This window comes from Falco naumanni, chromosome 7, assembly GCF_017639655.2.
Source record: "Falco naumanni isolate bFalNau1 chromosome 7, bFalNau1.pat, whole genome shotgun sequence".
Taxonomy (NCBI): domain Eukaryota; kingdom Metazoa; phylum Chordata; class Aves; order Falconiformes; family Falconidae; genus Falco; species Falco naumanni.
The window spans coordinates 53,292,527-53,310,117 of NC_054060.1; the positions used below are offsets into that span (position 1 = coordinate 53,292,527).

General features: G+C 37.3%; 1 protein-coding gene across 7 annotated transcripts in view; it reads right to left on the bottom strand.

The window, feature by feature from the left end:
- The window catches only part of PALS1 (protein associated with LIN7 1, MAGUK family member), a 59,638-nt gene that overhangs the window by 23,639 nt on the left and 18,408 nt on the right, over window positions 1-17,591 (bottom strand). For 3 of the 7 annotated variants that reach the window (XM_040600784.1, XM_040600786.1, XM_040600790.1), the window contains one exon: window positions 5,255-5,766. In XM_040600784.1, the coding sequence (XP_040456718.1) occupies window positions 5,255-5,621 (367 nt within the window). In that variant the 5' untranslated portion in view covers window positions 5,622-5,766. Of the gene's footprint in view, window positions 1-5,254; window positions 5,767-6,312; window positions 6,731-10,379; window positions 10,439-10,684; window positions 10,757-14,311; window positions 14,413-17,591 lie in introns of those variants that run through there. The other 4 variants (XM_040600787.1, XM_040600789.1, XM_040600785.1 and 1 more) reach the window with 4 other exon arrangements.

A 17,591-nucleotide genomic window follows, 5' to 3' on the forward strand; every position in this document is an offset into this window, starting at 1 on the left:
TCTGAGTTTGCAAGCCAGTCTTCTGTATAATAAAAGGAACAATCTAGAGCTACTATTCCTGTACTTCACTGTCTGCAGGACAGTAAAAAACATGAAAAAAATCCTCCAAAACTATTCCACACATGCTAAAAACATCCTATCCACCAAAGGTCAAGGGCTTCTTCCTGTAACCACCAAGTAAACAAAGGGCAATAGTACAAAAGCTGCACCAAAAGCTCAAATACCAGCTGTGCAGGATATTCCACAGGTGAAATCCAGTACAGCTCACAACACTAATTAAGGCAGCCAATGTCTCACTAGGGAACTGTATACACAATATACTGCCTATCACACAGGGGGGAAGTGCCATTTGCAGAGAAAGCTAAAGAACACTTTACAAGCAAGAATACTTGCTAAATAGGACATTGTCAGCTGGCAAAATTCTTATCTAGTGGAGTATGCAGACTACCAAAGCATCTCGGCAACTGATTCTCCCAAGTCTGAGGAAGTGCACTATGAAACAGTCAGACATTATTGTAAAGTTCCTACTGATACCTGCTCAGTTAAAAACATACCAACCCAAAATTCTGCTGTTTGTTACTGTTACCAGATTCAAAAAACAGTGAGGTAGTAGAGAAGATCCTAACTTCTAACTCTTCCTACTCATAAATTATTTTATTCCATTATTTCTGAGTTGTGTATACCCCCTTATATATCTGAGAATTCAAATACATAGACACATGTACACACAAAATTCTAATACATATTCCATATAAGATATAAATACATATAGAAAGAAAAGACATCTTATTCTGTATCTATAATAAAGATGACATGTTCCTAGATGCCTCTACATATTCTCTATTGAGCATTTTGCTAGTTCCTTCTGTGTCACCCTTTCTCACATACGAACACAGTACTCTCCTCCCCACGTAATTCCCTTCTACAATGAATCTTCATCTGTGCTGGACACAAAAGCCCTATACCAAACAATTTCCCCTCCACCATGAAACAGCAAACTCCCCTCTTCATGATTCTAAAAGAGAAATAATGCTTGAAAGGAGTGACATGAAATATTCCCCAAAAGCTAGCAATCCATTTCCTTGTCACTTATTTAATAAAACCCCATACACATAAAACTACGTACAAATCTGGCTTTATGCATGCCTAACTCTCTCTAGGTTCCCGTTTCTGAATATAAACCACAGATTAAATCTTGGTGCAGGGATTTTTTGTTTGGTTTTAGTCTTTTTGAAGAAAAAAAAAATCCCAGGTACAAAAGATTCCACCTCTAGATGTTTCCTACTGAAAAGGTTGTCCTGAAGGGGAAAAAAAAAGAAAAAAAATCCAAAACCAAACAGTAAAAGACTAACATCTGCATTTACTCACAGAAAAGTCAGGGTTCTTTGGCAGAACAAGTCCATTTTTTAATCGCAGATCAATTAGCAATCAACTACTTTTTTTGAAAGTCTTCTTTTAGAAGAAGTGTTGCAGCGTTTTTTCCATTAGGCTTTGAAATGGCTGGAATGTGACTGAGCACTGTGCAATATACGCATTAATCAAAAGACTGCCAGGGCAAAAGTATGCAACTGCAGGGGAGGACCTGTGGTCACAGCTTAACATGCTGGATTAGAAAAAGAAGAAAAGAAAATAGTTGCTGTTCATCACCTTAAACAAGAAGTTATGAACAGCAAACTTAAGAAGATGTAATTGGCTTTATTTTGTCAGCTCCAGTATCTTAATTCCCAATCTTTCTTATAGATCTCTAGAGTATTCTATATAGTGTTACTAGCACTCTAATGTTCCATATATTACTTGAATCACAGGGCTATAGAACAGTATTGTTTTATCCCAAACTGTTCTGAAAATTCATTTGTAGCATTTATAAATAAGTATGGCAAAGGTATAAAAATAAAAAAAAGGGCAGCTTTTCCCCTAAAAAAAATATTCACTGTAGCCACAAAAGGCAAAAGGTTACTTACATGAAATGTCACCCCTTTAACTAAATTAACTAAATTAATTTAATTAACTGTAGCAAACAAAATATGCTGCATTTTGTAGTGGTATACTGCTGTGAAAAAGCCAGCTAAATAATTATATGCACATGTTCTAGGTGCACAGAAAGTTACTTCCATTAAGACAGCTGTATAAATCATACACTGTTTTGATAACAAACATGCCCTTTAGAATTGTTTTGATTAAGTGTCCTGCTTTATTTTGATAAATGAAATTCAATTTGTTTAATCCAGTCTGCTTTTTTTGTTGTTGTGGTTTGGTTTTTGTTGTTTTTTGGTTGTTGTTTTTTTTTTTTTTAAGATGAAAAGATTAAAGACTTGGCAAAGATCTGCCAAATTAGACACTGGCACTTAAAAAACATTTTCAAGCTAAAAATACAGAAAATCAGGTCAATATTGTTATATAAAACATCTACCTTTAACAAAGACTCTATGGATTAACACATAAAAAAGCAAAACTAAAATCAATATTTTAGAAGAGACTGAATAAGGGCAGCTTAACATCTCTAATTCACTAGCACCTGCTCAGGTTTATTTGGGGTTCCCCTAACAAAGCTTAGAGATTTGTGAAAGTGACTAAGCACTCTCACCTTGACAGCAGAAGTGGAAAGATGGAAAGGGTGAGGAGCAGTGCAGATCAGAAATCCACTACCACCAAACAAACTGTGAAAAAATTCACATACTAGCAGTTAGTTTTTGGATAAAGTAACAGTTAAGCAAGTTTCTTGGAGACAAAAAAGTTGTGCATGTAAATTTTAAAAAACCTGGCATGTCCAGTTCCAGTAAAAAAAAGCGGAAGTACTAACGATAATTTACTCAAATCCTCCCTGTGAAACCATATTATTTTCTCAGTATGCAAGTGTGTATATATAAATTCATAAGGCAACATCCCTAACTCTGATATTAATCAGCAACAGACAGCTTTCAGAATAAATAAATTAAAAAAATTCTTCTGAAATTCAGCATTAGTGTCAGATGTTAGAATGATTAACATTTTTTATGTATGCAAAAAGGACATGCTTAATAGTGGAGGAAAATTTTGGAAGAGGCCAAGTTACTGCAAGAAGCACTTCATGAAAATTAAAATTGTGACTCAGTTTTTGACAGGGCTAATGACTGAACAGAGATTCTTTATGGACTATATAGGTTAAGAGGTCACAGCATTTCATTTAGAACTTTTTTTGAGTTTGCAACAACTCAAACTTCATAGCTGAGTATAATTGAAAGCATCACTCGAACAGGAGTGCTATTATAAATCCTCTCTTCTTAAATCTTAAGTCTACCTGATCCGAATTGCTACTATAATTCTGCCTGGCAAGGAAATAACAGTAGTATATTTGTAAGCTTGTCAACATTATGTCATGACTTCTCTGATTGAAATAGATGCCTATGAAGCTGTAATTCAGCTCCCTGGTGCATATATGGATATGTCACGATTTAGTTTAACTACATCTCCTAAAGCCCCTTGCCTTTCTAGCTCAAAGAACAGACCATATTCACTCAGCAAGCTAGTCAATACTTCTGCTCTGTGCACATCCTTTTAAGCTTTATTTACTGCAATTTAGTGTAGAGACAGACATCATTAGTTTTCTGATTTTCATGGTATCCAAACACTGAAGGGAATAGCTTTAGTTATATCGTGCAATTTATTACTGTGCTCTTACAGAAACACGCTGACAGCAGAACAATGACAAGACTCAAACTTTGATTACAGAAGTGGAGTCTGTCCTTGTGGACAAAATCATCTGGTCATTTTCCTTCCAAGATGCATTTTGTACCATATATTGCCATTTCCTAATTTACCTCTTTCCATGTATACGCCTCTATATTCTTGTCTCCAGTGTTTGGTGTTTTTCTTCTTACATGAAGTATTCACAGAAACCTAGCTTCCATTCACACCAGTTTCACCCCTTCCCTTCTTGCTGAGCCAAACCTAGTTTCCTTCTTCCAGCTTTTCACAAATGTCTTTCTCTGACAACCTCTCCACCTCCCCCACAGCCCATATCTGTTTTATGCCCCACTGACAGATTTTCAGAATAGTCTTTTGTCATCACAGTAATTTCTCCACCATTGTCTCTCCTGTTGAAACAAATTCAGTCTACCCCAGCTCCTTACTGGTTCCCAGTCTTGCCAGAGCCATACTCATTTCTCATTCCTACCAGCTTCCATGCCTAGCTTCTTTGGCCGGTGGTTTCCACCTAGCCCTCCCTCCAAGTTCTCAGTATCTCTGGCATGAAACCTAGCCTCAGCTTTCCAGTCCAAGTCCTCCAATTTCCAATCCAAACCCAATTTCCAATCCCTCCTGTCGTCAGCATTCAGACCTTGTAGCCACTGTGGCTAAGCAACTCCCAACGGAAGTTACTTCTACTGGTGGACATCAATCTTCACAACTTCTGCTTTGTGTTGCCTCCAAGAAGAGAATTTCACAATCAAATATCTAACACTTCATAAAGTACAGAACCTGCTTCTTAAAAAGAGATCTCTTGGGCAGGGCTGACAAGCCCTCAACTAAAACATGGTGCACCTGCCTTATTCATAACTGAGCCTGCTTTCAGCAGGAGGTTGGACAGTTTGACTTCCTGATGACCCTTTCAACCTAAATTTTCCTAAAGACGGATTTGTACAATAAGGATTACCAGAGGTTATGGAATAGAGACATGTCTTTAGCAGAAACATTGCTTGGGCACAAAAAAACCTGAAGACAAGGCCAAAAAAAAAAAAAATTAGCAACTAGATAGCCACTTTTCACTGTTCTCAACTACCAGCCAGCACTATCAATGACAACACTCCAAGAGAAAATATGTATTGTATTAGGTGACAACTGATAATGCAAGACAGCCAGAATAAGAAGAAACCACCAGCAGGTTTCTCTTTAAAATATTAAAAACTCTTGCATTTTGATTTTAAATGACAGTGTTTACTTCATGGCTTCTTCTGTCTTTGCTTCATCAAACATAACAAAATCAGGTATGACTTGCATGGCGCTCCCCAGCCTAGATTAGTAATGAATTAAGTGGATGTCTCCAGCCTATCTATAGGGCATGAAACTATTTCCCAAACGGATCGGTTGTGAAAAGCTGCTGGCTGACGCACATAGCCCGATGCTTGGACTAAAATAAAAACCCCCAAACTACCAAAAATCCAAAGGACCAGAACACTTTAAACCTGTATTGGAAGAACCAGGCTTTCAGTGGCCTAAAAGAACATTAATATCAACTAAAGTATTTTCTCCATTAGCCCATTCACTATATTTTACCCACCTAGTGTCTTCACAGTAAAATGAGGACTCTCCAAAACAATTCCTTCTTCTGTGTCAAATATTGGATTATCTATTCCAGTTTTAGGAGGAATTTGTGCTAGTTTCTTTAGCCTCATGGAAGCAGTAAGGTCCAGTTCTTGTTTCTTTCCCTCCTCTTCTCGTCTGCGCCTTATGTCCTCCTGCTGCTGACGGATTCGTTCAAGTTGAGCACTCCGTCGCATGGGCATCATCCTGGAGCCCAAATCCCCAGGGCAATCAACAGCCATTTCTCTGTGCTTCTGAGGTTCCTCAGGAGGTGCAAGATCCACATTTTTTGCTTCACTGTCAGAATCTTCTGTGATATGTCCATTCATATGAGACGTTGTCATGATTATCTGTAACAAGGCTTATTATCTTCAAAGAAAAATGCTGCTATTAGGCCAGTTTTTGTTATGTTGTGTAAAATCCATTTTAACTTCAAAAATTATTTCCCTTCCATCACAGGACAGTTGTTGAAAAATCCAGGAACAAAATCTAGTAAGAGATATTAAAAAGAAGTTAGTAAATAACTGCATTAATAAGAAAACACTTAAGAGTTCTCCAGGTACCCAGACATCAGAGCAATGGAACTTTTCCTCCACATTTACATAGTGCTTTTCCCCCCACTAAGAACTACAGCACTCTCACAAATCTGTTTCACATATTTTAGTAAACTTCACGTGGCAACCTCAGAAAAGGAGTACTGTTCAAACTAATGCTAAAGTCTCTTAAATTTCCCAGTCAAAGCAGTGGAGATTCTGCACTCAATACAACCACAAACTAGCAGTTTTCTGAAAGTTCCCATTTGGTTTTAATTTATCCCTTCATTCTTAAAAATTCAAACACAATCCATGCTTACAATCCTACAAACACTAAATATGAGTAACCTGTTACAAACATGTTCACAAGAAGTTTATTAAGTTAAACTTAAGTAAAGGTACTTGTACTTATTCTTCCTAAAGTGAGGCATTTTTACATAAACATTGCTTCCCAGGTTCAGAGAAGACAGGTATGGCATAGAGTTCTTCCAAAAGATACTACCTAAAGCAGTCCAGAGCTGCACTCGCATGATTCCAAGCAGGGATAAAGTCCTAGGATAATACTTGGACAGCTCTGGTTAGCAGCTACTCTTAATACTTCCTATAGGCATGCATTAAAGCAGAAAGGATTAAATACAAAGTAAAAATCCTTGTGTAGGCATACAAAAGTATAGATTTAACAGAGGACAATAACAGATTTCCACAGTCAAGTAGTGACATTTCACTGTACTCCTTGCACTTTAATCTGGTTTCTCATTCCTGATGATTGCGGCTAAAGAACTTAATGTGTCCTGATAAATATAACCACCTATCTCTTAAATACATGTAACCATGTGTTTTATACCACATTGCCTTTCTGTATCACAAAGCCAATGATATGTTATCTTCAACACGTTCAATTAAAAGGCCATCAAATTACTAAGTAGTGTGTACAGTATTACCCATACACTTAATTTTTCAAGTTCCTTTTAATTATTTTATTTTTTTATTTACTGAAAGGAAATACTACAAAGTATCTCAGTTTTATTATATGCTGGAAGCACCAAGACAAAAAATAAAACCAAAAACCACAACAGCCAGCTTTCTTAAATCAAATGTTTATGTTTTGGAGGAGGAAGGGAAAGTTGCTTATGTTGTAATTAAGTTGAAAATTAAATATCAATAGCAATGTCTTGGAGGAAGAGCAACAGAAACTCCTACACAAGTTTCTGCCAGCTTGCAATTCTAAGTACGTACAGCTTTTCATTTTCCTCAGGAGTAGTACACAGCTACATACAGCAACATCTAAACAATTTCCTTTACTTGTTTCCTCTTTAGCCACTACTACTGGTTATTAGTAAGATATTCCAAGAAGCAAATACTAAAGCATGCCTATGATAGTAAAAATTATTTTTTGCCTTTAAAAGATACTTAATTGCACTACACTGATATTAAATTATTTCAGTGCTCAACACTGAAGAAATTCAGACTCAGAAAAAATTCAGGCAACAAAAGAGGCCCCAGTAGTGGGGCTAGCGAGTACCAAAATTATCTGGTGCCTGTAAAACTTTCAGTTAGCACCCAACTTAAAAAGAACAGCTTTGCGAAGAATAAAGTCACATAAAGTTAGCATTCAGACATGGCTATATATATCACTATATCAAAAAGCAGTCTCTGAAATTCAGAGATAACAGATAATGTAGCAAAATGACCCTCAGAAAGCCACATTTCCCTTTCTGTAAGGGCTTCACTGTACAGAAATACCAATCCCCAAAAGGGATGTCTCATGAGGTACAGTAAAATTGCAAAGCACAGTAATTTAACTGGGTGGAAGATAATTCAAATTCTCTTTCATCCACATTGTACTGGCCATAGCCTGCCTGAAGACTGAGCCTTTAGAAAGTTACATTTGTCTTTTTTCAGCTCTGACAAGCTGAAAGAAAACTCACATTCCTCAGTCCACATGGTACCACTAACAGGTGTCGAAACAATGAGGGAATGAATAATATCCACTTACTGAGCACTAAAGAAGTCAAACCCACTATCTGAGGATATGCAGGAAGTAAAATGCAACTTTTAAGATACCATCATAACACTCAGTCATGTGTAAGCTGAAGTAATGTTACACTCACTAAAGATAAAGAATCTACACATGAAGAAATTAAGCTGGTGGCCAATATTTAATTACTGATCAAAAATATTTAAGGTGGGATGAGCTACATTTCCTCCATCAAGTTTAAAAGTACTAACTACCTAAGACAAAGAGTACTAACTACCTATCTTTTGAGGTTAAGTCAGAAAAAGGGCACAACAAAAACTCATACATCTATAGAAGTTTTAAAGAAGTTTTAAAATCTCTTTAACATAGTAATCAGCACTGAAGACCAGAGAAACAAAAATATTATCTGATGTAAATATTAGTACTAGGCAACAGTTGGTAACATCGCTTACATTTTCAGCATAAGCTCCATGCAGGATGCAAAGAGCACATAAATTCTTGGAACAGAGTAACGAAGACATTTAAGTGGCCTGTGTTGATAGCTGCTCACTTTCAGTATTTAAGGTCTGAGTTAAGTCAGTTACGGAAGAAACAGAAGTTACAGACAATTAAGAGCTCTCCTGCAGCCACACTTCAACAGCAATACTCAGAAAATTGGCATCAAAATTTAAGTCTTTTAGGAGAATTTTAAATAGAAAGTATCTTTGATATCCCAGAAAGTCAGAAGCCTCTGAAGCAAGCAATAAGCAGTACAGGCAAAGTAATCACTCAGATAATATAAAAGATGATAAGTAATATCACTTATCCAGCAGCCTAAAATTGATGTTACTGCAATATCAAAACAACTCCACAAGAACCTGACCCTCCACATAAAACTATCTGGAGACCCATCAAAGCACAGGCATGCTGCAAGTCTGGAATGCTGGAACAACTTTCTTTAATCAAAGAACTTCTGATAACAGGTGATGCCTTCCAAACCTAAAGCCCACTGCTTTTTTCAGCTGTCTCGAGTCTGCTTCAGACACCACAAATCCTCATCTCCAACAGTTTTGGAAAAATGTTACTGCTCAATTGCAACAAATGAAATAAGCACATAAGGAAAAAAATTGTCAGATCAGGTCTGAAGTCCCTCTCTGTGATGGTCCCTAAGGAATTTAAAATGTAAAATATGACACTGATAAAATATTAACTCAGTCCTCAAGTTACAGTGTGGTATAGTTGAGGGTAAAAGTAACATTCAGCTTGATGGCAAGCACCAGAAACAGAAATTTTTATTCTGACCAATAAGCATGGCATCAAAAGTCTGATGATGAACAGTATCCTTGGCTTTTCTTTCTCAAGGTGTCTTTTGCAATTTTAAAAATCTCAAGATAACAACAACAAGGGAAGGTTGTTACATGACGTCTGTTCTTTGTAAGTAGTGGATCATCTGATAAACCAGCTTTTCAGCCCAAGACGACCTTATTTTGTTACATTAATTCTTATATTAAGGAGAAAAATCTACAGACACACTCAATAATACTGACTTTTTACTGCCTCATATATCAAATATACAGAATAATATTTGGAATTAGTAGACTCATTTTCTGTTTTAGAACTTGGTATTAGCTGTTTTTATACTCTTCAGATATGTACAAGTCTTTTGGTGTTACAAAGAGTTTGGTTACTGAAAGTTTAATAGGGTTAAATTGTGGCTTTAAGTGTCTTCCTTTGAACTGCTGATATATAACAGGGGAACCATAGCACTTCTACATGACAGACAGATCTTTGCAAATACAGCAGATTTACAACTGTTTTCTGTTCAACTTCATATCACAAGTCTTACCGATATGGTCCTGGAGAGCACATGTGCAAGTCTCTCCTTCACAGATTACTTTAACTATTCAAATTTTTACCCTACAGACAAGGGTTTGTCTAAACTGCTAATGTAAGTGTAGCTATTGAGAAAGAGCATTTCAGTCACTCCGGTCACCATCAGACATCGCACAAGAATTTCACTGTGAAGTAATTATGAACAGCAAACAAAGCATCTGTGTGCAAGTTCAAAACATTAAAATTAAAGAAAAAAATACACCTACTATCCTGCTAATTATACTTGCTATTCTCAAGAATACTCTTACAAGCCACACATCATTCTGCATACATCCCAAACAATGTCAGGCTTTAATCACCCTGAATACACTAAACAAAGCACAGACCCCAAGAAGCTCTGTGGAAGAATGAACATATATAAATGCAGTATCTTGGTGTGTAAGACAGATGCTAGTATAAAATACATACTGACAGGGACAGAAACAGAAGCTGTAAGGTGGTTTAAGTTTTCACTTGCTTCCTGGGGACTGTGGCTGGTGTTAAAACAATTATGATTGCTATGCACAACTGAATTCTGTACAGTAAAATTAAATTTGTTTTGCTTCAGCAACTTCCAAAGAGCAAAAATGACATTTTCTGGAGACCGAGGTTTTGCATTACATTTTGGTGGTGGTTGAAATTCTTTCAGTGCTAGAAGGATGATTAGACTTGATAGTTCCCTTTTTAAAATTCATTAAAGCTGCAAATTCTAAATGACTGCAAGGGAGTTCAGCACTCACCTCTAACTGAATTTCATTAGTTTGGGCACAGTTGAGAGTACAAAAGCGCAACTTTACATCTGTAATTATATTATAAACACAAGAAATACATATTTAACATCAGGCACAGTGCAAAGGATTTATCACCAGCTGAAAGCCATATACTATGACAGATACAGTACATTAAAAAATTCATTAAAAACAACTGGAAGAATTCTAGGTTGCTGAAGTGAATGAAAAGTTAAATTAAAATTGCATACAAGATGCTTCCCGATATCTGACTTAGTAAAAAAGTATGAGCATAAAATTATGCTAGAGATTTTTACCATGTATGCTCACGTAACGGTGGCTCTTCTGGTGTTTTCACTCAGTACTTCAGATTTTGCTTGCTTAGAAATCTAAGTCATAAAAATCACAAAACAACAAAGTAAAACACTTCAGTAATTCCACAGAAGGAATCTCAGTGTAGTAGAAAAAGAATTTCCAGCCTTCCCTGCATCACCTCCCAAGCATAATGTTTCTTCAACAGTATTTCAGTGAAATGGCAAGACTAAGAGACTTGGGAGCCAGTTACATAAAGGAAAATGCAAAACAAACCATGCTGCACAGCATAAAATTAACCACTACTTCATAAGTGTTAAAGACTGGAGTTTATGGTAGAAAATACTTCACAGATATCTCCTACAGAGCTTAATAGCACCAGAAATATCAGGCTGCTCGTTTTTCAGAAACAAGTAAAAGTTAAAAAAACTGTGAAAATTTGATACTATTTTTCTTAAATTAAAAGTTCTGTAATGGAAAAAAAAAAAAAAAAGAATTCTCTTTACATTAGCTTTAACTTGGACAGTGAACTCAGGGAGCCCAAGGACAACTTTAAAGAGCAGGTGGTGTCTGTCCTGAGCCCCCGGAACAAGCAAGATAGGAGAAGGACCATCCAGACAATGACCCTGTGCGCAGCTGTGGCACGACACTAACCCCACCATGCTCGGGCATCTGGCCAACGTCCCTGCCGTGTGTGAACTCATTAATCATGAGACAGTGCATGCCTGCACTTAGCCTAAACTTATAAGTTCACATACACTAGGTATGTAAGCTATTTATTTTTTTCACTGAGCATAAAGGCGGGCAAGCTCCAGGACTGGGCCAGAAGCCTCACCTACGGGCAGACACACCACGTAGGAATTTTCCTAGTTACCGAGACTCATGGTGCTGGCTGCAACCAGGCTTCCCAGCTGAAGTGTGGGCCTGGATGATGTTAAGGGGGTACCTGGTGATGTATCCTTTTCTTAGTCTCTAACACTATTTTTTATATACATATATATATAAATAAGTAATCACAGTAATTATTTGATGCTTCACTTCATATTGTGCATAGTAACTAGTACTGTTTTCTTCAATCATATTGCATGCTGTTTTCCTTTACTGTATTGTAATGTAATGAACTACATTGATTTTTGTATTTGATTTGCGATTCATTTTTGCTTGGTGTCTAGTCAATCTGCAAAACATGTGGTTTGGTTTTTTTAGTCTACAAAATTTTACATGATCTCCTCTAATTAGATGCTCTAGCGTAGTATTGGTATTGGAAGAAAACTCTTCCTTTAATATCCAGCTGACTCATTTCTAATAATTTCAGACCAGAGTTCATTGTAAAACCTGTCAAGCACAGTAACTCAGTTCAACTTGCATTTGAAAGGGCTTCCAGACATGCCAAGAGGTTTTAACATTCCATGCTCACTTAGATGTGCAAGATATGTGGATCAACAGCAAAAAGGGCTAACTGCTCAAAAGGAAAGTAATTTTCATTCTAAGTGCTTTCGAAGTTACATTTGTACAAGAGCAGTAACAATGCTAACTTGCATCATTGGAGCACAGAGAAAATTATTAAACTGAAAAATTCAGACGCTAAGGCTAGATTCCAGTTTTATAAATTGTATACACAAATTGCTCAACAAGCAAACGTGGGAAATTGTAAGCGCATTTTTTAATTGCATTGGTATCACATTTAAGAACTGTGGTCTATTTAAACACATTTAATTTTATTAGGCTTGTTTATCTGTTGATGCTGCGGCAACAATCAAAAAAAGTCACAGCACAGGAACTCGCCAGTCTACTAACTTCAAAAGATACAGAGCCACTTACTACCTACAGAACAGGTATGAACAGTGTTCTCCATGAAAAACATGGACCAAAAGGAGAGTGTTATCAGGCCAACAACAGCCACATCACTCGAACCTCTCTTCAGCAACTGTACCTTCATGGTAAAATATATGGAAGACACCTTTTGCAATTTCTGTGCATGAACTATATGAAATTACAACACACAGTATATATTATAATTTCATTGTGTATTTTCACATGACAAAGCAGAGTGGATTTTAACCTGTACCACTACAGAGGCATAAATTGCTTTCAAAGGCATAATCTAAAGATTGTTTTATATAAATATTCAATGTAATAAAACACACTACACTTGTTTCAGTCACTGTTGTAACTTTTATTCACATTGGGCTACTAGATATATTTCTAAAAGAGGTCATGTTTAATTTGATTGCCCAGTGCGACAGACAACGGAGTTTGGATAAACAATTCTTGCTGCCTCAAAATTAAAAGCAGAAATGCAAGATTTGTAATTGTTATCACCAAAAGTTCTGTTCTTCACTGCCAAATGTCCAAAATAGCACCACGTCGCTCACTGGGCCCAGGGGGGTGATGTTTATCCCCCCTGGTGCCAGGGCTCCCCCAGCGCAGCAGCTGCAGCCCCCCCCCCCATTTGCAGGACTCTGCATTCCCTGCTGGACCCAGGGTACAGCTGGCTGCCACGGCCACCGCTGCCACGGCCACCGCTGTGGGTCCAGAGCTGGGGGACACGCTGCACACCAGCCATGCTATGCCACACCGCTCCACCTTGCTCTGCTGCTTCTCCCTGCATTTTGAGACCATGGCAGCCCATTTTCCAGCCCCATTAGAAAGTGAGACTATTACTTAAATGCAGAGGCGAAAATACATTTTTTGTGCATTCTACCAAGCTCAGTCAGCACACAGCTAAAATCTCTCAATACACAGCAGTATGGAGGCCAAGAAAACCTCTGAAGTACAGCACTTCAGCTGTTCTATTTACAGCAATCGTTAGAAAACACAGCCTCAACGACTCAGGTGAGCAACATCTGTTAGAGATATGTAGGATACACCACAGTAGATTACTTCTGATAATGTATTTTAGCTCTTTTAGGTCCAAAGAAATTAATGCCCCTTAGAATAAGCATGATGTAAATAACAATCTTAAAATAAGCGTGACCTGCTTTTTATAAAAGTAGTAACACAGCAGTCATATGAAGAGGGAGGTACACTTTAATCTTACTGAATTTCTTACCAATCTCTGTGAAAAACACATGTTGCATGCTCTATTAGCAGCAATCTTCCTTGATTAGTATCTCCGTGAGCTCCTTTAATCAGTTAAAAGTGATAGCACAGGTCAAGCAGAACCACTGCACAAGCAGCTTTCTTTAGCCTTAGCAAATCTGACTAGGCACAGCAGTATAAATGCTTCTTCCTTGGTTACACAAATAATTAAAATGATTGACCAAGATTAAAAACTATTGTTGAAAACACTATGGATAATTTAAAACAATTCCCTTCGTTTTAAATATACACTACTACTAACACAACAGCATTGTTAAGTTTCTGCTTTTTAGACTAAATGAAAAAAAGACATGAGGGGAATAAAGTTTCAGCTGGGGTGACTGCAGATGGATTGGGGAGAGGGAATGACAACAGAAACAAATCAGAGCAGGCTTCAAGCAGCTTATTGCTAAAAATCACATCTAGATAGAAAAACTTAAGACTTTTGCTACAGTCCCATAAGCGTATTTTTAAATTCAATAACACAGTATTTAACTTTTGTTTATATTTTGCCACCTGAATCATCAGTAAAGCTCTGACATGTTTAGCACCTTTTCACACTTATGAGCAACTCCCAGTGCTGACAAGACCCGAATTCTAGTGTAGGTGCCGAGCACAGCAGAGGGCAGTCTCTACAGCAGTTAATGAAAACCTGAAAAAAAAGAAACACTCATTTTCAAAAAGTAGCTCACAGAAACAAACACTACAGCTCATTAAATGGTCTGACACCCACATTACCCCGAATTAGCACATAGATTTACTACCCTACCATCCCACTATGGCTTAGATTAATAGGCTGCAACTATGCATACATTTGAATACGAAGCTCTAATTAAATCTTCAGTACCAACAATCCCTGCTAAAAGAAACATTTATTTTATACATAGGTACAAGTGGGTAACACGGATGTCCACGGTTTGCAACCGAAAGATGATAGAACAGTGAAAGAAAAAATTACCTTAACTTAGCAGTTATTCCAAGCATTTAGAAACTTTCAAGCGTAACAAATGAAGAGGAAAGAAATTCCTAGAATTCCAGGGATTGTTAACAGATCTCACAGGACAGCCAGAAACATGATAACAAGACAATAATTTCTTATCACCTATTCACAGACAGTTAAGACTTCAGATTTCATTGTCCTAGAAGTAAACATGCCTGTCCTTGTTTTAAACAGTGGTAGTATTCTCTGTGAAATTAAAAATACTGCTGCTATTTTAGATCTCTAATAAGATTCCCCCACTCCCCTCAAATTATATCCTTTTTGGCTTGGGCTCTTGCACACTGGTCTCATTTTAATCCCTGTATTTTTTAGCATGTTCTTTTTAATGTCAGTACTTGCCACTGCTTCACTATGTAAAACACAGTATTAACAGTAAACTTTGAGTACTAATATGTAAATTACACTTCAGAGAGGTGATTGAACCAAAGCAATAGTAATTCCAAATTAAATTGAAGATAGAATGTTCTGTAGTTTTCATCTCATCTGACATTTAAATTCATACAAAATGGCATTAGTTTAGTCCTCCACAGCAAGCTCTTCTTAAGCCATATTTACAACATTCTGGGGAAAAAAGAAATTTCTTCCTCACATTTTAATATGCTAATACCTCCTGAATCCGATAAACACAGTTAGAAACGTCATCTAAGGAAAAGGGGAAGATGGATATTCTGAGCAGGCTTTCATCCAAATATGCTGAAATGTTAGATAGCTAACTCAACAGTCTTCAAAGAGCCTAGATATAGGGACCAAGACTGTCTCTCAACTTTATATGATCAAGCTATAGTCTCAAAACATCATGTAACAAAGATACTACGTGGCCTTCCTCCTCTGTTCTCTTTTCAACTCTTTTTTGCAGTGTTATCTGAATGGGTGACAGTAAAGTGATTTTTTTAAAAAAAAATTCTTGTCCTTAATGATCTAACCTCATTTGCTCTGTTGCTATGTTTCTCATAGCTGTGTGGGGAGAGAAGGGGACAAGGATCTTCTGACTTTCTTTCTGACCAAAAAATGAGTTGAGACTTCTGAAGATTGAAATTCTAAAAAATAGAACATAAACCACAAAACTGTACAATCTATGATCTTGGGACTTCACAGAACTCAAGAGTCACTTACGCACTACAAATTCAGAAAAGAACATTTCATCTGAGCTCTTCTCTAGTTATATTTATAGGGGGTGGGGAGAGGGGGGGACCACCCACAAAATGTTTTAGATACTTGGGTTTCTGACATCGTAAGTTTTTCATTCCTAAACTCACCTGAGATTGTGGTGACTGTTGCAATGGATAGCTATGACAAATATCCCCCCAAAGAAGTAACTGATGACACTCAAGAGTTTGCAGAGGAATATGCTCAAGTGAATTTGTGCCCATGAGATCTTCTGGAATCTTTCTCACTCCTGAGAATTAGAAGTAGCAAAGTCAGAACTCAAAACTTTGCTGACTGAAACAACTGTTCAGAATTTGAAGTGTTATAGTTTCTTTACACTGCGTCAGTCATGTTTTAATATTTACAGAACGTTAATGAATTATGTGATTTCCCTGAAGAAATTACTATGTTTGTGCACAGCGAACTCCCCAACTGCTAGCACAGAACAAAGCTGACTAGGCTTTCAAGTGTGCCCTACTTTTGGATCCTTCCAAACAGAGATCCCATAGTTCATGAATTTATGACAAGAACAAGAAAAGAGACTGTCAGTATGATTCCTTGGACTGCTAAGCTGGGCTGGTTTGCTGCTGCCAAAGACTGCATTCACAACTCTTTCTCTCGACTGCTCCCTTACCCTCTCTGTTTCTGGGCTGTACAGCCAGTGCCTTCTCTGACAGCTTTAAAGCTTGTCAAATCTCTCTGTCATTAAGTCACCTTAATTCAACAAGACCGCAGAATGTTGCAAAATATTTTTGTTTGGTTTTGGTCAAAGTGGCATGCTAGAACAGCTCACAATTATCTGAAAGGTGACAGGACTGACTGGCACAAGAAGGAGCAAGTGATTGAGACCAAGAAGGTGAAGAGGTGAGGACAAATAGAAACTCCCTCAAGGCAGCAGAGCGCCAACTCCAATGGAACTTCATCTCTTGGAATCATATTCTGTGAATTCATCCACTTCCTCTTACCCCGCCAAAATCTCATCAACAGGAACTGATTTTGAAAGAGCTTTTCATCCTAAAAAAAACCCCAAAAAATCCATCAAAAAAACCCAAGCCACCACAAAAGAAAGCGACCACACACCTACAACCACCTGCATCTCTTTGTGATGATGTAAACAGGACAGTTAAAAGAACCTATTGGCTTCTATTAAAAGGCATAACCTGACACCACGCATGTAAAGGACTGCAAACCTTGCATTTATTTCCTCCCCCCCAAAAATGGTAAATTGAACACTCATGTTTTGAGAGTATTAAAGATGGTCCTACTGAAAAGTCTAAACACATCTACACACTCATTACTTCAAGATTATCAAGTGGTATTCTCAGCCTATTACCTTTGTGTAGATAGTATAAACACACTAGATTAGAATACACAACTAAAAAGCTTTTTTTTCCCCCCACAGTGGACAGCAATAAAACTTAATTTTCTGTGCACTTGCAGCAGAATGCATAAAATGGTACACCTACTGGCTGAACACTAATGGAAATAACAGTACTATTACCTCAAGCATACTACCTATACAATGGAATTCAGATATAAGTAACCACTTTGAAATAGACAAAACCTGCAAGTCACCCTTATTTCAAACCTTCCCAATATTTATCACAATGATCTGTTAAACTTATGGGTATGTCAATCATGATGCCACAGAACTCATGCCAACTCCTTGGTCATACTGTAAGACA